This window comes from Pan paniscus, chromosome 12 (genome assembly GCF_029289425.2).
Source record: "Pan paniscus chromosome 12, NHGRI_mPanPan1-v2.0_pri, whole genome shotgun sequence".
NCBI lineage: Eukaryota > Metazoa > Chordata > Mammalia > Primates > Hominidae > Pan > Pan paniscus.
The window spans coordinates 57910006-57933112 of NC_073261.2; the positions used below are offsets into that span (position 1 = coordinate 57910006).

General features: G+C 37.3%; 1 protein-coding gene across 6 annotated transcripts in view; it reads right to left on the reverse strand.

The window, feature by feature from the left end:
* APLF (aprataxin and PNKP like factor) overlaps positions 1–23107 on the reverse strand; it is a 111239-nt gene that overhangs the window by 73752 nt on the left and 14380 nt on the right. For all 6 annotated transcript variants that reach the window (XM_003830918.4, XM_063594897.1, XM_063594898.1 and 3 more), the window contains 2 exons: positions 14732–14803; positions 2098–2270 (listed from right to left, as the gene is read on the reverse strand). In XM_003830918.4, coding sequence (XP_003830966.1) covers positions 2098–2270; positions 14732–14803 — 245 coding nt within the window. The remainder of the gene's footprint in view (positions 1–2097; positions 2271–14731; positions 14804–23107) is intronic.

Here is a 23107-nt window from a genome sequence, read left to right on the forward strand (position 1 = left end):
AGTTTTGACAAATGCGTACACCCACATAATCTGCACCCTTAACAAGACACAGAATATGTCCATATTTGTTTAAAAGCTGAAACAAAGCCAAACAAAAAGCTCCTTTGTAGCTTCTTACTAGTCAATCCCCTTGGAAACAACCATTGATTACATTTCTATTTAACAGATTAGTTTACTTATTACTGAACTTAATATAAATGAAATCATATAATAGACACTTTTGTGACTTGCTTTTCTTTTGGATTTTCTAAATACAAATCATGTCATGTGCAAATAAACACAGTTTTACTTCTTCCTTTCAAATCTGATATATTTTATCTTTGTTGTAGTCCCAATCTTAGGGGAAGAACTTTCAACATTTCACTAATAGGTTTTTTGTAGGAAAAAAGTTTCCTTCTTTTTCTTGTTTTCTCAAAACTTTAAAAAATCATGAAGAGGTGTTGAATTTTGTCAAAATTATTTTTGAGCATCTATTAAAATGATAGTTCTTTAGTCTGTTACGGTGAATTGCTTCGATTTTTATACGATAAACTAACCTTGTATCCCTTGGACAAGCCCCACTTGGTAATAGAGTATTATCCTTTTTACATATTGCTGGATTTGATTTGTAAATACTTTATTATGAGGAATATTGGTCTGTAGAGTTTTGAGGGTTTTTTGTAAAATCTTGTCTGATATTAGTTTCTAAATTACAGAAGCTTCATAAAATGAGTTGGGAAGTATATCCTCTTTTATTTTTTGAGAAAAAAGAATAATATTGGCATTATTTCTTCCTTGTAAGTTTAATAGAATTCATTAGTGAAGATCCTTATGGGAAATACTTAAATTATGAATTCAATTTTTAAAATGAATATAGAATTCATCAGATTTCTATTTTTCCTGCATCAGTTTTGTTTTTTAAGAAATGTACCCATTCATCTTAACTGCCAAATTTATTGGCATAAAGTTTTACGTAATATTTCCTCATTATTCTTCTAAGGTCTGTAGTATCAGTAATGATATCCCCTCTTCTACTGTTGATATTGATAATTTGTGTTTTCTCACTTTCTTCTCAGTAAGCCTTACTACAGTTTCACCAATTTTATTAATCTTTTCACCAAACCAGCCCATAGCTTTACTGATTTTATTTTGGCCATTTTCTATTTCACTGACTTCTAGTTCTTACTTTCTTTTTTTCTTTGGGATTAATTTGCTTTTTGTCTATCCTCCTAAAGTAGAAGCACAGATCACTGGTTTTACAGATTTCTTCTCTTCTAATACAGGCATTCGACTATAAACTTCCCCCTAAGGGCTAATTTAGCTGTATCTCACAAATTTTTATTCTGTTTTCAGTATCACTCTGTTCAAAATGTTTTCCAATTTCCCTATGACTTCTCTTTGACCCAAGGGTAATTTAGAAATGTGTTATTTAATTTCAAAATATTTGTATATTTGTGTAGCTATTTTATTGTTAATGATTTCTGACTTAATACTATTGCTATCAGAGAACATACTCCGCATAATTCTGTCCATCTACTTCTATAAGTCTAGTTTATCCATTCTATAATTTAAAAGCTGAAATGAAGCCAAATAATTTTCTGGCTAAAAAAACTAGTGTATGAATTTAAACTGTAAGCCAGACATCAGTATATTTATTCTAATACCTCATTTCCTCAGTTTCTCTGTTCTATATTTTCTGCTATTTTTATAAGAAAGAGGAGTTAGACAAGTGTAAGTCAGAAGTTAATACCTTAATAAAATTCAAAAAGCTAAAAAAATGAGGAAAAGGTAGTCAATTTCGAATTAACTATATTGAATACTGTTAGATGGAAAATACATTCTGAATACAATGGTAAAAGACACCACCTGTGGGAGCAACTGCTATCAACGCATAGTAAGTTTCCAAAGTCAAATGTTTTCTAGAAACAGATACACACATGCATGTGCACAAAACACACACACATGCAAAGGCATGCACACACACACGCGTACACACACATTACACACCTACTCTATCTCCAGTTTAATGGTTTCTACTGGTTCCTACCGAAGGATTTTTGATGGCTGAGGAATTAGATTAAAAATAACATTCTTACTCTCATTTCATCAAGCACTTACCTTAAGGTACACTGCATTTCCGCTTCAGAGGGTATAGAGAGAACGCGGAAAATGTATTTGTCAACTAACAAAGAAAAGCTGTCTCCAGGATTCAAATAGCACCATAGATTTGGCTTCAATGGTAAGAGCTGACTCTTCTCTGAAGACTGGTAAAAACATGGATTTGTGTGTATCTAACAAATTAAAAAAGAATATAATTAAATTTAAAAAAGAATATAATACAATAATGTTGTAACACAAAATTACAACAAAAATACAATTAAGTATGAATTCATAATTTTGGTATCAAAAAAATTTAAGCATAAACTTAGACTTAAAAGTTTAATAAATCTAACTCTTATAAGTACCATAATTATTATTTATATATAAAAGAGAAAAGAAGCTACGGTATACCTCCCATTTCTCCAGGACTCAAAGGAAAAAAGCAAAGTTATCAACTAACTGGTTAAGAGTCTTCTATTTTGCTTAATAGAGACAACTAGACATCACAAGAAGAAATATGAAAAATAATTCTTAGTATGGAGAAACTGAGTCCCCCAACTTCCATATCCGAAATGCACTAATTTCCTGACAATGGCTAGTTTCTTTACCATTTATTTTCTCCTACTAATTTCTTATTACAATTAAAAAATAAGAAACTACAATGCTATGGTTTGAATGTGTCCCCCAAAGTCCATGTGTTGGAAACTCCAACCCTAAGGCCAACAGTGTTGACAAGTAGGACCTTTAACATGTAGGTCATAAGGGAAATGTCCTCATGAATGGATTAATGACATTATCACAACAGTGGATTCATTATCTCGGGAGCAACTTTGTTATCTCGCGAGTGGGTCTGTAATAAATGCAAGTTTGGCCCTCTCTTGCTCACTCTCTCATGCATGCCCTCTCTCCATGTAATGCCTTCCACCACGTTATGATGCAGCAAAAAGGCTCTCACCAGATGCGGCCCTGGCATTTTAGACTTCCCAGCTTCCAGAATGGTGAGCCAAATAAATGTCTGTTCATTATAAATTACCCAGCCTCAGGTATTCTGTTATTGCAGAACAAAATGAACTAAGACATATAGGAAGGAAGATTCTAATCAAATCTCTCAAGCAAACAACACAGCTTTCTTTCTACCTCCTGAAAGAGGAATTGTCTTATTTGTTTAAATGAAACTCCCACTATCAAGACCATCCACATTCAAATCAAAGTAGTAAACAGATCTCAAAGTTAGAACTATTACAATATCCACTATTTTATATTATGTTTGCCACTATTTCCATGTTAGCAAAGATAACAAGAGTTGCTTCAAAAAACAAAAAGGACCTATTATGAGGTGCCTTAAAAATTCTAACTAGATTCAAGCTAAAATTGGCTCTTTCCATAAGTCAAATAGGCATTTTGTCATAATATCACTGGGTTTTTAAAACAAATAAGCTTTAGGATATGACAAAGCAATCTACATAATGCAGATCTTTGGTGGCTTTTTTTTAAGTACAATCTTATAGAGAGCACCTATCTCTATTACCCTTCCTTCTATCTATTTCATCAGTTTAAATGAGACTTTTTCTGGAGACATCACAGCAAAGTAATTACCACCCTGGGAATGGACATATGCTGAGCAATAACAACCACAAAAAAGACACATCTTTGAAGCTAGAATGAATATAATCCACCTAGTTCTGACCATTCAATTTCATAAGAATCTGGCCATACATCATATTTCTATCCTTTAAATCTGTGTTACAAGAAAGCAGTAAAATAAAACTTGAAGATAAAGAGCAGAGGTAGAAATTTAAAACAGAGATGACACAAATTTGGTCGGCCATTATTTTATTAGTCCAACTATATACAAGATTGCATAAGAATGGAGATGCAGTGTGATTTATGCAATATTGTATTCCTAAAAAGAGTAGTGAATGTTTGATTTTTAAATTCAAGTTACAATTTAAACAATGTTTAGAAATCTTTCACCATGCTAACAGCCACTCCTAATTTCTCTCTCTCAAAGCTGTCCTCTGGCTCTTGGCAGGTTGAGCTTTTGAGTGCAACAAGCACATGACAAACTGACAGGCTCTGAGCTTGTGTCCGCTGCTGAACTTGGGAATCATGCCCTGTATTCCTCATCCTTTTGGGCAAAGGCTCCCTTTCCTTGAGTATGTCATGGTCATCAGAGTCAGGAATGTTGAACTAACAGGAGAAGCAAGAGTCAGAACAGGAATCCACATAGCTTTGGTCTGAACTCTGAATATTCTTTAAGTGAGGCTTGCTTCTGATTATAGGCTAAGACCATGTTCTTTTCATTCATGAGCATGTTAAAACTTCAGATGAGTCTCTAAACAACGTTAAATACTGACATGGTCCCAAACTTACAAAGGCTAGGATGTTAAATACAAAGGCATAACATTGTAAGAGTGGAAAAGGTAAAATACTTAAGGAAACTACATTTCTTTACAAAAGCATCACAAACCCAAAGATAACGCAATATTCTGTTTGAGTATGTTTTCCTCAGCGGAAAGCACTAAATATTTAAATTATAGTTGGTTAAATATTGGCAGTCAGCAAATCCAGCCACAAAGAAAGTGAACCCATGAGTATGGTCCATGATCATCTCTTCCTTTTCCTAAAACTGTTCATACAGGAGATTCCAAAATGAAGAGTAAAAATGACACTCAAGTCTAATGTTTGATCCTCTAACGTAAACCTAAATTCATATTACTCACTGAATAAGTTAAAAAATCAATGTCAAACTACATATACTCCAACTAAAATGCTACACGTACATGAAGTCCAAAAAGTAGCTTTTAAAAAGTTACAAAGTATACAAAAACCTAACAATATTAATAAACAAAAAGGAAGATTACACACCAAAAAATTAGGAATGAAAACAATGGCATAATTACATAAAAAATAAAAGCTTTGAAAAATAACAGAATACTGTAAATACTTTATAGGAATACATTTGTAAATATGGCCAAAAGAGACAATTACCTAATAACGCCAAACAGATTTTTTTAAAGTATGTTTACGTGTATGTATGTGCAGCCTGTTTGAAAGTATTTATTATTTTTTTCTTTTTTTGAGACAGAGTCTTGCTCTGTTACTCAGGCTTGAGTGCAGTGGCATGATCTCTACTCACTACAACCTCTGCCTCCAGGTTCAAGCAATTCTCGTGCCACAGCCCCCTGAGTAGCTGGGACTACAGGCGCCCGCCACCACAACTGGCTAATTTTTGTGTTTTTAGTAGAGATGGGGTTTCACCACATTGGCCAGGCTGGTCTCAAACTCCTGGCCTCAAGTGATCCACCTGCCTTGGCCTCCCAAGGTGCTGGGATTACAAGTGTGAGCCACTGCACCTGGCTTGAGAGTATTTAATTATTAGAGAAAGGAGATTGAGTTGGACCTGTAATATTTCAAAAGTACAATCAATAATTAAAAATCTTTTCAATCCCTCCCAAAACAAGACCCCAGTGGATTTAAAGATTTTTCTGAATATTCAAACTTTTCTTGATATCACAAAAGGGTTAAGGATTCCCAACTGCTTCAATGAGACAAGTTTAACTTTGATTCTAAAAGCAAACAAGGGCAGAAAAAATATTGGCAAACCCAACCTCACCATGATTAAAAGATATAACTACCTACATGAGAGACATTGTTGGTGTATGCCTTTTAACAAATTCATGAGATTATAAATTAAAACTTCAACAGATCATGCTATAACTTTAGAAGTGGTGCAAAGGATGCATTATCCCTGCAAAAAATGAAACTAAAATACAAATCAATTTCCTATAGCTTTCTCTTAGAGTTATCATTAAATATTAAAGAATGATAGATGTATACCCCCAAAAAGCACCTTATTTTCAGTGTTTTGTTTGTTTGTTTAATTTGGAAAGCTTTTTTTTTAACAAAATAAGTTGAGGAAAGGCTATTATTATAGGATTTTCCAGATATTTCACAAGTACAATTTTAATTTCATGAGAAGAAAAACAATCTCAATTCGGGAACTTTGAGCAATAAAAAAACACAACCACCCAAAGACGTATATTTTGAGGGTCAATAATAAAAGGCAAAAAAGAAAAACTGCAACTTATAGAGCTACTGCCTCAATCATCCACGACCCCAAGTGAGTAAGATTTTATTAAAATGAAATAAAAGCACTGACAGCTATGAATTCACCCTGAGGGCATAACCAATCACTGGTGATACAGTCATTTACAAAGAACATCATCATCAGTTTGCCTTTGTAATGTCTTTTCTCCCCGCTGATACTAGGCTGTAGATTAAATTTAGATGAAATATAAAAAAGCTAACATCATCTCCTCATGAGCTAGCATCATCTCCTCATGCACTATTTCCTAGAACTGCTGGAGAGCTACAGCATTTTTTGTAGGAGAAATATTAGAGGGAAAAAAGGCAGAAAGTCATCCAATTTAAAAGTACAAATTAGTAATTGCCCTAATTGCATTCAACTTTCCTTGTCAAAGCTATTTTTTTATTTGGTGGTAAGTTTGGATTTCCAAGTTAAAGAAAAGCAGAAAAACATTTAATCACTTAAATATAATTTGGGGCATGCAGTATACAGAAGGGATCATCATACCAAAACATTTGCTATATTCATTTATGTAATTTTACAAAGATTTTTAACTAAAATTTCCCTCTTGACATTTTATTACACTTGTATAGATAACTTGCTTTAGTAGATCAAAGAATTTGTGACTGATCAGGGAACAGAGAATAAGTGATATTTAACAAACATTAAGATAAAATGAATGAACTAGAAGTCACTTGTCCATCTCATTCTGATTTTCAAGATCTTTAAACTTCCATTAACAATTAAAATCAGTGTTAGAAATTCTCTAAATGTCTTTAAATTGCACCTTGTAGACAGTGCAGCTACAATAAGCTGCTGAATAAATACATCAATCTATTTCAAGATAATGGGCATTTTATTAAACTATATTAATATAAACATGGTTAGTTTCTAATGTGCAACTCAAGTCTTCAGTCCATTTTTCTACTGGATTTTTTATTTTTTTCTCATTGATTAAAGGCATCTGTCATATGTTTTGGATAGCACTCCTGATATAGTTTGGATATTTGTCACTGCCCAAATCTCATGGTGAATTGCAATCCACAATGCTGGAAGTGGGGCCTGGCAGGAGGTGCTTGGATTATAGGGGCAGATGCCTCATGGCTTGGTGCCATCTTAAAGATAATGAGTTCTCATGAGATCTGGTCATTTAACTAATATAGAGTGGGCACCTCCCACACTGTATTAGTCTGTTTTCACCTAAGACTGGGTAATTTATTACAAAAAAAAAAAGGTTTAATTGACCCACAGTTCTGTAGCCTGTACAGACAGCATGGCTGGGGAAGCCTCAGGAAACTTTCAATCATGGTGGAAGGCAAAGGGGAAGCAGGCAAATCCTATATTGCTGGAGCAGGAGAAAGAGAGAGAAGGGGGAGGTGCTACAAACTTTTAAACAACCAGATGTCGCGAGAACTCACTATCATGAGAACAGCAAGGGGGAAATCCAATACCACCATGATCCAATCACCTCCCACCAGGCCACTCCTCCAACACTGGAGATTACAGTTCAACACGAGATTTGGGCAGGGACACAAATCCAAACCATATCACCCTCCCATTCTCTCTTGCTTGCTCTGCTTTCAACATGTGATGTGCTGGTTTCCCTTTTGCCTTTTTCCATGATTGTAAGCTTCCTCAGGCCTCCCCAGAAACCAAGCAGATGCGGGCACCATGCTTCATGTAAAGCCTGCAAAACTGTGAGCCAATTAAACCTCTTTTTATAAATTACCCAGTCTCAGGTATTTCTTTATAGCAACACAAGAATGGCCTAATACAGAAAATTGGTACTGGAACTGGGACATTGCTATGAAGATATCTGTAAGTGTGGAAGTGACTTCAGAACTCCCTAACAGGCAGCAGTTAGAAAAGTTTGGAAGGCTGAGAAGAAGACAGGAAGATGAGAGAAAGTTTGGAATTTCTTAGAGATTGGTTAAATGACCAAATGATCAGCAAATTTGTGACCAAAATGCTGATAGTGATATGGACAACGACGTCCAGTCTAAGGAGGTCTCAGATGGAAATGAGGAACTTATTGGGAACTAGAGCAAAGGTCAAGTATGTTATGTCTTAGCAGAGAGCTTGGCTGCATTTGGTTCACACCCTAGGGATCTATGGAAGTCTGACCTAAAGAATGATGATTTAGGGAATCTGGTAGAGGAAACCTCTAAGCAGCAAAGTGTTCAAGAAGTGGACTGGCTGCTTCTAACAACCTGCACTCAAACGCATAAGCAAAGAAATGACTTAAAGTTGCAACACATATTCAAATAGGAAGCAGAGTGCAAAAGCTTGATAAATTTGTAGCCTAGCCATGTGGCAGAGAAATAAAAAGCTTTTTCAGGAGAAGGATTCAAGCAGGCTGTGAAGCAACCACTTGCTAGAGAGAGATGTGCACAACTAAAAAAAAAGTCAGGCTGGGCACAGTGGCTCATACCTGTAATCCCAGTACTTTGGGAGGCTGAGGCGGGTGAATCACCTGAGGTCAGGAGCTTGAGACCAGGCTGGCTAACATGGCAAAACCCCATCTCCACTAAAAATACAAAAAAAATTAGCTGGGCGTGGTGACACGCGCCTGTAGTCCCAGCTACTTGGGAGGCTGAGGCAGGAGAACTGCTTGAACCCAGGAGGTGGAGGTTGCAGTGAGCTGAAATCACGCCACTACACTCCAGCTTGGGTGACAGAGCAAGACTCCATCTCAAAAAACAAAAAACAAACAAACCAACAAAAAAACAAGTTCTAATATCCAAGACAATGGAGAAAAGGCCTCAAATGCATTTCAGAGACCTTCCTGGCAGCCCCTCTTATCACAGGCCCAGAGGCCTAAGAGAGAAGAATGATCTCATGGGTTAGTCCCAGGGCCCTGCTGCCCTGCATGGCCTTGGGACAGTGCTATCCATATTCCCACTGCTCTGGCTCCAGCCATGGCTCAAAGGACCCCACATACAGCTTGAGCTGCCATTTTGGAGGATGCAAGCCATAAGCCTTGACAGCTCTCACACGGTGTTAAGCCTGTGGGTGCACAGAGTGCAAGAGTGGTGGATTCTTGGCAGCCTCCAGCTAGATTTCAGAGGATGCATGGAAAAGCCTGGGTATCCAGGCAGAAGCCTGCTGCAGCGGCAAATCCCTTACAAGAGAACTTCTACTAGGGCAGTGCAGAGAATAAATGTGGGGTGGGAGGTCCCACAGAGAGTCCCCACTTGGGACACTGCCTAGTAGAGCTGTGAGAAGAGGGCCACCATCCTCCAGACCCAAACATAGTAGATCTACCAACTCCAGCCTGTGAGAGCAGCCTCAGAGGATGTACCCTCCAAAGCCAGAGGGGTGGAACTGCCAAAGGTCTTGGGAGCCCACCCTTTGCATCAGTGTGCCCAGGATATGGACACAGAGTCAAAGATTACTTTGGAGCTTTGAGACTTACTGACTGCCCTAATGGGTTTTGAACTTGTGTTGGGCCTACAGACCCTTTGTTTTGAAACAGGGATGTCTACCCAATGCCTATACCCCCATTGTTTCTTAGAAGTAAATAACTTTTGATTTTACAGGCTCATAAATAGAAGAGACTTGCCTTGTCTCAGGTGAGACTTTGGACTTCTCAGGTAATGCTGGAATGAGTTAAGACTTTGGAGAATTATTGGGAAGGCATGATTGTATCTTGCAATGTGAAAAGGACATGAGATTTGGGACAGGTCAGGGGAAGAATTATATAGTTTGGGTGCTTGTCCCCACCTGAAACTCATGTTGAATTGTAATCCACAAATGCTGGAGGTGGGGCCTGGTGGGAATTATTTTAATCATGGGGGTGGGGATACCTCATGGCTTGGTGCTATCTTCCAAATAGTGCATGAGTTCTCGTGAGACTTAGTAATTTAAAAGTGTGTGGCTTAGCAAAGACATGGAGTCAACCTAAATGCCCATCAATGATAGACTGGAAAAAGAAAATGTGGTATATATATACCACGGAATACTCTGCAGCCATAAAAAGGAAAAAGATCATGTCCTTTGAAGGGACATGGATGGAGTTGGAAGCCATTATCCTCAGCAAACTAATGCAAGAACAGAAAACCAAACACTGCATGTTCTCACTTATAAGTGGGAGGTGAATGATGAGAACACATGGACACGGAGTGGGAAACAACACACAATGGGGCCTACTAAAGAGTGGAGGGTGGGAGGAGGGAGAACATCAGGAAGAATAGCTAATGGATGCTGGGCTTAATAGCTGGATAATGGAATAATCTGTGCAGTAAACCACCATGGCACACATTCACCTAGGTAATAAACCTGCACACCCTGTACATGTATCCCTGAACTTAAAAGTCGAAGAAAAAAAAAAGTGTGTGGCACCTTCCCCTCACTCCCTCTCCCTTGCTCCTGCTTTCAACATGTGACATGCCTATTTCCCCTTTGCCTTCTGCCATGATTGAAAGTTCCCTAAGGCTTCACCAAAAACCTAGCAGATGATGGCACCATGCTTCCTGTAAAGCCTGCCCATGAGCCAATTAAATCTTTTTTCTTTTCTTTTTTTTTTTTTTTTTTTTTTTTTGAGACGGGGTCTCACTCTGTCTCCTAGGCTGGAGTACAGTGGTGCGATCTCAGCTCACTGCTATCTCTGTCCCCCTGGGGTTCAAGCAATTCTCCTGCCTCGGCCTCCCGAGTAACTGAGATTACAGACACCCACCACCACGCCTGGCTAATTTTTCTTTTTTTCTCTTTTGGGACGGAGTCTCACTCTGTCACCCAGGCTAGACTGCAGTGGCGTGGTCTCAGCTCACTGCAAGCTCCGCCTCCTGAGTTCATGCCATTCTCCTGTCTCAGCCTCCTGAGTAGCTGGGACTACAGGCACCCGCCACCACGCCTGGCTAATTTCTTGTATTTTTAGTAGAGATGGGGTTTCACCATGTTAGCCAGGATGGTCTCGATCTCCTGACCTCATGATCCACCCGCCTCAGCCTCCCAAAGTGCTGGGATTACAGGCGTGAGCCACCGCGCCTGGCCACGCCTGGCTAATTTTTGTATTTTAAGTAGAGACAGGGTTTCACCATGTTGGCCAGGCTGGTCTTGAACTTCTGACCTTAAGTGATCTGCCCGCCTTCACCTCCCAAATTGTTGGGATTAGAGGTGTGAGCCACGGCACACAGCCTAAATCTCTTTTCTTTATAAATTACCCAGTCTCAGGTATTTCTTTATGTCAATGCATGAATGGCCTAATTACATGTGCCAATTACATGTGTTTCAAATATCTTCTCCCTGTTGTAGTTATCATTTTCATTATAGTGTCTTTTGATAAACGAAGTTTCTTATTTTAATTTCATTGGCTTTTACCAACTGTTTTTATGGTTCATGCTTTTCATATCCTGTTTACAAACCCTTCCCTACTCTAAAGTCATAAGGGTTTTTCCCTATATTATATTCTAAAAGTTTTATAGTTTGACTCTCACATTTAATCTACCTGGAGTAGATTTTTGGGTCTGCAGTAGGGATCTAATTTTTTTTTCCAAACAGATAACTGTCCCAGTACCATTTACTGATAAAAACTCCTCTTCCCCACTGATACGCAATGCTAGCCCTGGCCCAGTCAAATTTCCACATACATAAGTCCAAATCTAAGGTTGCTTTCAGTTCTAAAATATTATTCAACTGAAGGCACTAAAACTTCTTGTTAAGACAGATCATCAATTAGTTGTAACTTGAAGACATTTTTTTAAAGAAAAGACACCCAATGCCAAGAGAATCCTGACTTCAGAAACATAACAACAACAACAAAATACTACAGAGTTCAAAGAACCTGGGCTCTCATTCCCATTCTAGAATTTGCTGAGTATTTAAGATCAGACGTTCTCCAGAAGGCTATGACATTCTAAGTTGTCAAAAAAAGGTACTCGAAAAAGGATAAAAAAGATCTACCTTTCTCCCATGTCTAAACATCACATTTATGGGAAAGTTTACAAAATTACACTAAATAATATTTAAAAGATCATAAACAGAGGTATAACTTAAATAAATCATTCCAAATTTTAGTTTTATATCTAGTGGTCATGAAGAATTTTTGCTCTAGCTTCTAGTATTATTTCTACTACAGTTTTGTGCTCAAAAGACACCTGTTAATGTCATACATAGTGGTTTTATGATCTGCGTACCATCTAATTAAAGACCCAGTAAAAGTGAAGAGTATTTTAAAAAGGAGCCTTTTTATAACTGAACACTGCTAAAATCCCACATAGAAATTTGGCTCAGTACATACTGGATAAAATTTAACTCAAGGTAAGATTTTCAACTAATAAAATCACCTTTAATTTGGGCATATTTATTTTACATTATTAGTACTCTTTTGTCTTTTTGTTTTTTGAGGCGGAGTCTCGTTCTGTCGCCCAGGCTGGAGTGCAGTGGCGCAATCTCGGCTCACTGCAAGCTCTGCCTCCCGGGTTCACGCCATTCTCCTGCCTCAGCCTCCAGAGTAGCTGGGACTACAGGCGCCCACCACCACGCCCGGCTAATTTTTTGTATTTTTAGTAGAGACGGGGTTTCACCGTGTTAGCCAGGATGGTCTCGATCTCCTGACCTCGTGATCCACCTGCCCCGGCCTCCCAAAGTGCTGGGATTACAGACGTGAGCCACCGCGCCCGGCCTTATTAGTACTCTTTTGAATAGCCACAAAAGTACAAAATATATCTGAATAATTTTCAGCCAAGTATAGACACAACTCCAACTAAGCACCTTTATTAAAGCCAATTTATAAAACATTTTAAAATATAAATGTCCTTGATTAACACTGAGAAAAAATGTAAATGTTTAAAATATTCATGCATTAGTAAATATGACGGTTTTCTAATCACCTATTTTTGATATAAAAAAATTTAATGTCATGTCAATTTTGTTATAAGAAGGGTTTCTTCTTATCGTTGAGTAAATAAAGAGTGTAAAGAGAAAATCTGATATCTATTGAGTTGTCCACAATTCCACAGGTTAATTTGTCCACAAAATAAATGTGCTGACATGGACACAGTGGCAGAGCAGACACTGGAGACTCAGAAGGGTGTAGTGTGAGAGGTGGGACAGGGTTGAGAAATTACCTAATGGGTACAATGTACACTATTCAGGTGACGGTTACACTAAAAGCTCAGACTTCACCATTTCACAATATAACCATGTAACAAAACTACACTGCACTCCCTAAATCTATATAAATAAAAAATAATCATTTCTATATTTCAAGATCCCTCTATTCTTTCCTTTAATGTGCTTTAGTAACAACAAAAAAACTTATTTTAGGCCATGGTAGTTCATTGGCAGGGTATTAGAAATTGGGCACTAGAGAATAACATACTTTTGTAAAAATCTACCATGTTCCCACTCCTAGATATGCCATAGATAGTTCTCACCACAGCGTTTACTCATGCATTCAACAAATATTAATTAAATACCTACTATGTCTTAGGCACTATGCTAAACACTAGGGATACAAAGTTAGTCAGAGTTCCTATACTCAAGGACCTTATGATCCAGTATGTCATCTCAGAAGAATAAGATAGCTGGAGAGGATACAGAGATTAATATCTAATGGTAAATACAGTGGCTCCTAAAGGAGTGTTGACTCCAGATATTAACACTTTTTCAAGAAACTAAGATAATGCAGAATGAAGATGAGACATAAACTCTTTTAAAGATTATTTATTCAAGGTTGAGATAAGGTGAATACATTGAATAATTTTTTATTCAAAAAACTTCCAAGTACTAAAATTAAAAAGATGCTTTCCAAATTTGGAAACAGTTAAACATAGGATAATAAAAGCAAGTACTATCTGTGTAAAATAAAGAACTAATGATTTAACAGGCAGTTGTATATAAAATATGAAAATACAAATTGGTTTTAAAAAGTTATAAATTAATGAATTCCATGAAATTTTACCACCATACGATCTAGTCTAAAATAAATGGACCCTCATGTACGTATTTCATTCTCTTACACAATAGACTCTGCAAATGAAAAGGAATAATCACATTGTATATTCTTGGAAACTGGCTGTCCCTGCATATCATCAGTGATTTCACAGCAGTAAACTATAAAGCAAGCAATTAAAATCGAGCCCTCAAAAAAAACTTTCAAATTAAAATCATTTTTCAAACCTCGAAGTTGAACAAAGTCTAAGTTTTAGAAATATTCAACTCTATACAGAGTGATACAGAATATGTTAAAATATAACCCTATAACATTTAAGTTACTTTGGTCACTACCCCAGCTTAAAAAACCAACCATTAATAGTTATGGGCTTTCTTATTAGATATTATTTGGAGTATTCAATTTTAAACCAAATCATAATATATACATGAACTGGCAGTCATCTTTCATTGAAATTCTAATTAGGTAAATGTGGCATTGTCCTATGAGAAAATATGTAGTTTTCCTCACAGTTTAGATCTTTATCTCCTAATTATTTTCTGGCAATGAGAAGGGTATATTCTGACATTAATTCCCTATTCCCATAACCTTAGAAAATAGGCACCTCTGCTTGGGAACTGAAAGGGTAAGAGACGAAAGTTAAAATGAATCATTAATAACATATTTACCGGTTTGATTCGCAGCTGACCACCTGCCACCTCAAGAATGGCATGTCTTCTGGATACTCTCTTGTCTGTTATCTATACAGTAAAAAAATTAAAAGATTAAGAATAGCCACCTCCTCAAAAAGCAACAAAACAAAAAGGCAAACGAAACCCTTGGCGATGTTTCTGAAATCAGTAGACTAGATATGAAATATATCATTCATTCGACAACTGTATATTGAAATGATTGTCCTCATTTAACAAATAATGAAACTCAGAGATTAAAAAAACCTGCCCAGTCATGGAAGAGTCAACAACAGAGCCTCAAGCCTAGAATCTAACGGATTCCAAAACCTTGCATGATAGTTTCCATTCATGACAGACATCTACTGGGGATTCTTACCAAGAAAATTCATAAAATAGGAAAAGTCTGTATATAATTTGTACTTACCAGAAAACATTTCAAATACAAGAAACATATAGTATGTCATGATGATAAAGGTTTTAAAAGGAAGAGATCCCATGCTCAAGGATCTGGTAAGTGTAAAAGGGTCTGACTATAGGCTTTGGGGTCAAAGAGACCCAGATCAGGCAGAACTGCATGCAAACTCTGGGGCCATCAGCAGCAGTTAAGAGTTCAGGAAGGCAAGAAGGGGAATAGTGAAAACCAAACATTTTCAGTATGAAAGAAATTGGCATTTTTAAAAAATATCTATTTGCTTCCTGTTTTGAGCCAACAGTGTTCTACTTATGCTCACAATCATTTCCACATACCAAAGTTCAAAAATTGTTTGCATTTTAAATGCTGACAGTGCCAATCAAAGCTTTCCCTTTTCACTGTAAATTCAATAGTTAAGATTGCCTTTTTTATTTGTGGTTGATTGATAGGTAATGAAAACATGTTAAGCACCAACTTCAATAACACCGTAACTACTTGACCCATCTCTTGGTAACCTTGATATTTAGCACTTGAATGTTGGCACTAACCGCATAAAGACCAAAATTATCAGTAAAAAACAGACCATACCAATGCATAAACTCAATTAAACCTATTAGTTCCACAAAAAATGTGAAACTGCCAGGAGTCAGTATTCATTTTTTTAACCAGATAGCTGTTCCACACTTAAGGCTGTAACATATAGATAGTAATATCAAGCATCGGAATGAGTATCACATGAATGAATTTTTCACAATCTACTGTTAGCCACAATGGCTATCCAAGAAGTAAGTACAAACTAATAATCTATTGTTTCAGGAAAAAAGAGGCTAAAAATTTAAAGATTCCTTTCTTTTTCCCAGATTGTACCTTTTTTTAAAATTATACTTTAAGTTTTAGGGTACATGTGCACAATGTGCAGGTTAGTTACATATGTATACATGTGCCATGCTGGTGTGCTGTACCCAATAACTCGTCATTTAGCATTAGGTATATCAGATTGTACCTTAGTAGGCTAAAAACAACAGCAGTTATCTGATGACTCATTGCATCATTTGCACAGAACTTTCGCTTAAATGTTGTGATTCAACATAACATTGCCATAGCTATTATTAACACTTTACATAGAAATTGAAAGTCCAGAGAATTTAGGTAACTTGGGTAGGTCACTCTCCAAGTAGGCAGCACTCCAAATCCACACTCCTTTTAATAAAAATAGGTAATAGGCAGGGTGTGGTGGCTGCAATCCCAGCACTTTGGGAGGCTGAAGTGGGAAGACTGCTTGAGCCCAGGAATTCAAGACTAGCCTGGGCAACACAGTGAGACCCCCATCTCTACATAAAGTAAAAAATTAGCTGGACAGAGTGGCATGTGCCTATAGTCCCAAATATTAATACTTGGGAGGCTGAGGTATGAAGATTGCTTGAACCCAGGAGGTCAAGGTTGCAGTGAGCCATGATCATGCCACTGCACGCCAGCCTGGGGGACACGGTGAGACCCTGCTTCAAAAAAAAAAAAAAAAGATAATAAATGTAGAACACATTTATACATGACTATACCTACATGTAATCATTCAAAAGTAATTTCAAAAAATGCACATTATTCTGTGGCTGAGAGTAAGCAGTTCCTATTTCTGACTTGGGTACCAAAATCTCATTGTTACTTCCATACTACGAACCAATTTTCTAACCAACAGTGTAATAAGCTATCAAATATAAAACTATAGCATATAAAGCTGGTTCCTTTAACAGTCCATCTTAAATTTCTTTCTTTCCTTTTTTAAACTGTATTTTTTCAGGAAGCAATAAATGAACTTTTCCTATCTCTGTCTTTCTTTGAAGTAAGCTTCACTGACACTACGAAGATAAAAGACATTTTAAGTAATATAAAAGTATAATGTGACCTCTAGTGGACACATAACCCCACAACAGTGTAATTTCATTACAAGCTATGTGTCTTTATAGAATACAAAAAGAATGCTATAAACAATCTTTGAAATTAACATCACTCAGACATTTATAGTGTTCCTTTTAAAGTAAACCCCTAAATAGTGAATACACGATAAAATAACCATTTGCACTTTCTCAATGGGAAGCATAAAGGTTTAATAAATTATCATTAAAACATTTTAATTTCAGGATTGATATATGGAGAGGGGTGGGGAGCAAGAGACAAACAGATTATCCTAAAGATCTGATGATCTGCTTTATTTAACAGCCTATCACTGCTCCTTATACAGAGTGAATATCCAACACATTTTTATTATTTATTAATTAATATATCAACTGTAATAACAATCAATTATCAACACCAAAGCACCATTCTAGACTTGTCATGTATCACCTTTTTCAGTCTTCACAAAATCTGTGAAGATACTATTATTATACTTCACTTCATAGGTGAGAAAATGGAAGTACAGAGAGTTTAAGCAACTACTCAGTTACACAACCAATAAGTAGTAGGGCCAGGATCTGAACCTAAGGAATCAGATTCCAGAACCATTCATGCTCTTAACGTTGTATTGCATCCCTCAATATCATTACATGAAACCTAAAGCAAAACCTCAGTTTTTAAGATGATTTACCCAGTTTAACTGTCAAACTAGAACACAGTAAAGAACTGGAAATAAGGCAGAAATGGCTATTTAATAACCAAATAGACATTCAGAGGAGATTCAGATCCTAAATAAAGCTCCAAGACGCCCTCAGGCTTTCATTTGGTCCTGCTTATCTAATGGCATACCTAAGTCTAACAAGATATGTCATCCAAATTCTTAATTCTCTATTCATAAAGTGGATAGGATTTAGTAGACAGCACACTGACAACAGGAGAAAATGACTGATGTTGGTCTGCAAGTGGAAAGAGAAAGGCTACTAAAAAGCAAAGAAACCCAAGGACTCAAAAAGAATACACTGGTTAGAGGCCACTTAGGGTAGGACAAATGGCATAAATTACTTCAAAATATACTGAAGGCTTGCCCAAGTTTACTTACTGATTACCAAGAGTCACCAAGTTTAAATTAAAACTTCAACTGAAAGTTAGATATTTTACATCTTAGAAAGCCATAAAAAGTTAAATTGAAGAATTCCAATTTTTATAGAATTATAGTCACCTAAATTCTAATCACAACACACATTCTTCAAAGAAATCAACAAATAGAGCAAATAAAACTACCCATATCCCACCCCATATGTAATGCAAAACTAGGAGATGGAGATTACTAAAAACTTTAATTTACATGTAAGAGAGATGAGAAATGCCAGTTTCAGAAGATCAAGCCCCAGAACCTATGCTGGAGCAGAGAAAATCAGGTGGCAAATGACAGAAAAAGAGGAGAGAGGGAGTGGGAATCTAGGGGTGCTGAAGCATAGGTATCACTCCCCAAAAAAATTAAGTCACACTTTTACTGGGAAATACTAAAAACACATTTCAGATCCAACATTGCAGAGGCCAAGCTAACAGAGAATCCAAAAGAGAGGCATAAAAATATGTGGAACCAGGTATAGCAAGCTCAGAAAAGGCACCACTTCTCAGGGAGGAGGAGGACACCTGGAAGAAAAAAATAAATCCAATAGTACAGATTTTGCCTTCAAAATACCATTCCCCACTAAAAGAAACCAGAACTCTTTTGAGAAATGTCATATTCCAGGTCTGAAGCACAAAAAGTATAATGTGGACCTAGGATATCTTCTTGTGCCAGAGGACAAAGAAATGCTCAAAAATTGATGGGTGCATGTCAGAAGGACAGAGAAACCAGTGCAAAAAAACTCTGATTGACCAAATTTAGAACAATTCGAGCATCAAAATAGTGATAATACTGGAATACAGCAAATTGAATCCCAAAATAATCCATGATTCCATACAAATCTACATAAAGTAAAAAATTAGTTGGACAGGGTGGCATGTGCCTATAGTCCCAAATATTAATACTTGGGAGGCTGAGGTAGGAAGATTGCTTGAGTCCAGGAGGTCAAGGTTGCAGTGAGCCATGATCGCACCACTGCATTCCAGCCTGGGCGACAGGGTGAGACCCTGTCTCAAAAAAAAAAAAAAAAAAAAAGATAATAAAAAAGATTCCATATGAATCATGGATTATTTTGTGATTCAGTGTGCTGTATTCCAGTATTATCAGAGGGTAAGACTGGGAGAGATGCATTTCTTTATAAAAGAATGCCAGCTAAAGCAGAAAAAATGGTAGAACCAGAAAAATCACTATTTTCTTACTATCAATGTAAAAATTAAGTTAGGAACGGATAAAAGGATGTTTATTTCCCAAAAAGAAAAAGGTCTGTTGGGAATAAATACTCATGAAGTCTCAGTATCACTCCACAGATTACTGACAAAGGAAATGGTAGATTAACTGCGAAATCTGGCAGATACCACCTTACCAAGGTGATTACACTTACCACATCACCACAGCAGGACAAACTGATAGATGTGCTTCCTAATGTGGTACTCTGAATAAACATCACCTACTTAATATTTTCACCAAAAATGTTTAATGTGAATCAAATTATGTGCAAAGAATCAGAAAAACAAAAATTGTGGGACACTCTAGGAATAACTGGCCTGGACTCACAGAAGCACTGATGTCATTAAAGACAAAAGGCAAGAAAACCATTCTAGATTAAATTTAAAAAAATTTAACTGGATCCTGATTTTTTTTAAAAAATGCAAAAAGTACATTATTGAAAACGATGTACAAAACTGAGTATGGGATATTAAAATTTATGGCACAGTTACACATTTCTAGAATATAATAACAGAATATAGCTATATAGAAATGTCCTTGTTCTTAGGTGACACATGTTGACATATTTAGTGATGAACTGCCATAATGCATGTATGTACTTTCAACTGTGTTCAGGAGAAAGAAAAAAATGTGTGCACACACACACAGGCATATTACAGAAGAAAAATCAATGCCTTATTTGATTAAATTGCTGTTTGTCAAATTTCTGTTACTTGTAGTCAAAAGCAACTGTGATTAATACACATTCCTCTAACAATTGTTATATTTATTTATTTTTTTAGAGATGGGATTTTGCCATTTTGGCCAGGCTGGTCTCAAACTCCTGGCTCCAAGTGATCTGCCCACCTGGGCCTCCCAAGGTGCTGGGATTACAGGCATGAGTCACTGTGCCTGGCCTTAGACTTTTTTTTTTTTTTTCAGACTAAGCTTCGCTCTGTTGCCCAGGCTGCAGTGCAATGGCACAATCTAGGCTCACTGTAAACTCTGCCTCCCAGGTTCAAGCTATTCTCCTGCCTCAGCCTCCCGAGTAGCTGGGACTACAGGCATGCGCCACCATGCCCAGCTAATTTTTTTTTTACATTTAGTAGAGACAGGGTTTCAACATGTTGGTCAGGCTGGTCTCGAATTCCTGACCTTGAATGATCCACCCACCTCGGCCTCCCAAAGTGCTGGGCTTACAGGTGTGAGCCACCGTGCCCAGCCCTAAACTGAATTCTTAATATTGTTTCTTGAATGTGAACAGGTCTCTCTATTCTTATACCACTTTTGTAGTGATACCATGTGGATCCCTTATATTTAACTTTCTGGTTTTAAATATTAATAGAATACTTCATCTACTATAATATACATACAGGTCCCTTCTCTAGTTTTAAGATACGAAGATTATACCAGAAGAAAAGATAAACACATGAAAACATAAAAGAACTGTTTATGATCTGTTTGTTACCAAATACTTATTTTCGGTATTTATTGAAGTCAAACAAAATGGAGATTTTCTTATGTGACGAGCAGAAATACTTAGATATTTTGTATCAAAGTCTGTGATCTGTTTGTTTGACTGCAATTCTCAAAATTCTAAAAACGAAAGAAACAACCCTGAATAAAGTAAAAGCAGAAAAGCTACTGGATCTTGAAATAGAATAGGGTGGTACCTTTCATTTCATTTTTTGTCTACATATAATATAGACAACACAAGTTAATTTTTTGTAAAATGCTTTTCTAGAGAAGTTTCTGAACATCATAGACAGGTATAATATATCGCATTAATTCAATGTTCTCATGTAACTTGGTTCCTGTACATATAAGAACAGAAAATAGTTCGTTTTTCAGTATAAACTATATTACAAATTGTTTTTTAGTATAAACTGTATTACACAAGATATTATTATAGCACAAATATAGTACACATGATGTATATTATAGTACAAATTATTTGTTTTTCAGTATAAACTATATTACACAGGAAAGGTTAAGATAATTATATAATACTTTATACTTTAATTTTATAAAAATTATCTTGTATGAATAAAATCAGAAAGATGGCTGACTAGAGGTGCCCAATGCGTGCCCTGCCCCCCAAAAAGGGACCCAAACACAGAATCAACAACTACAATTCAACTGGATTGTCTGAGGGAAAGCACTGAAATGCAGCAAGAGAGTGGCAAGATCCCTGTGGAGCACAAAAGCAGGATGAAAAGAGGGGCAAGGCACCCTGCCTCTGCTGTCCCATCTCCCCAGTGAGACTGGCTGGGAGCCAGGAGGGACTTCTTATGAGGTAATGGTAAGCACAGGGCCCCAACCACAGAAACTTGCAGTCCTTACTACAGGAGAATCCCACAGTCCTTATAAGCCTTGAGCTGTTTGGAGAGCTACCTGGAATTTACAAAGCTACATTACTCCACAGTAGGAGCTCGTGTTATGCACTCCCCACCCTTGCATGACCTAAGCTCTACAGCATAGCATCTTCTTGAAACCAGAGCCACTGCTGGAGGGCGTCCTGCTCTGGGGGCCAATAGCCACTGTGTCTCTCTAGCTTTGAGGCTCTACCATCATTCCATAAAGACCACATGAAGGACTGTAATGCAATGACTTCAGTTACTGAGAGCCTGGGCCCAGGGACAGTCATGACTCTGGTACTGCATAATGGGGAAGTCAACCCCAGGCTGGCCAAAACACCACATGCCTGCACCTCCAGCTGCAGAAACAGCATAGCAGCCCACCCCTGGTATGCACTTCCCCAAGCTAGCCAAACCATTGTGAGCTCACACCCCAGCCAGAGAAACAGAAGACCACCCCCAGTGGGCATGCCACCAAACTGGCCTAATCATTGTGTGTCCATACCCCCAAATGAGGAAACAGTCTGGTGGAACCACCCTAGGCTGACATACTCCACAAGCCAGCCAAACTGTCCCACACCTGCACTCCTAGCTGGATAAACAGCCTGGTGGCTCTTTCCTCAGTAAGCCAGACCCTAAGCAGCCAAACCACAACTTGTCTGCACCCTAAGTCTGATAAACAGCCCAGAGAGCCAGTCCCTGAGGTCTCTGCACACCAGCACCCTCAGCCTGAGAAGTAGCCTAGCAGCCCTGCCCTCAGTGACCCAGTCTCCAAGCCAGCTGACTCACTATGTGTACATGCATACCCCTGGCCCAACAACCAGCCTGGCGAGCCCATCTCTGGCAAAGTCACACCACCACCACCACCACCACACACTTCCACAGCCTAGGCCACTGAGGCACTTGCAAACATCACTAATATGGGTTACAGCTGAGTAAACTGCACAGGGACCATACCACTGTGCTCACTGAGAACCTAAGCCAATGTACTCTACCTGTCAGACACCATAAGACCCATCTAAAGGAATAGGTCTTTCTCTGTGAAAGCTACTACATAAAATTAGAAGAGGCAACTATTCCACCAGATGAGCAGATATCAATATAGGGACATAAGAAACATGAAAAAAAATAACACCCCCAAAGGAACACATTAATTCTCCAATAGCAGACTCCATAAAAAAAAAGAAATTTATAAAATGCCAGAAAAAGAATTCAAAATAACTTTAAGAAAGTCAACAAGATAGAAGAGAATGCAGATAACCCAATTTACCAAAATCAGAAAAATAATTCATTATCTAAATGAGAAATTCGACAGAAAGAAACATCATAAAAAAATAACCAAACAGAAATCTTACAGCTGAGGAATTCAGAGAATA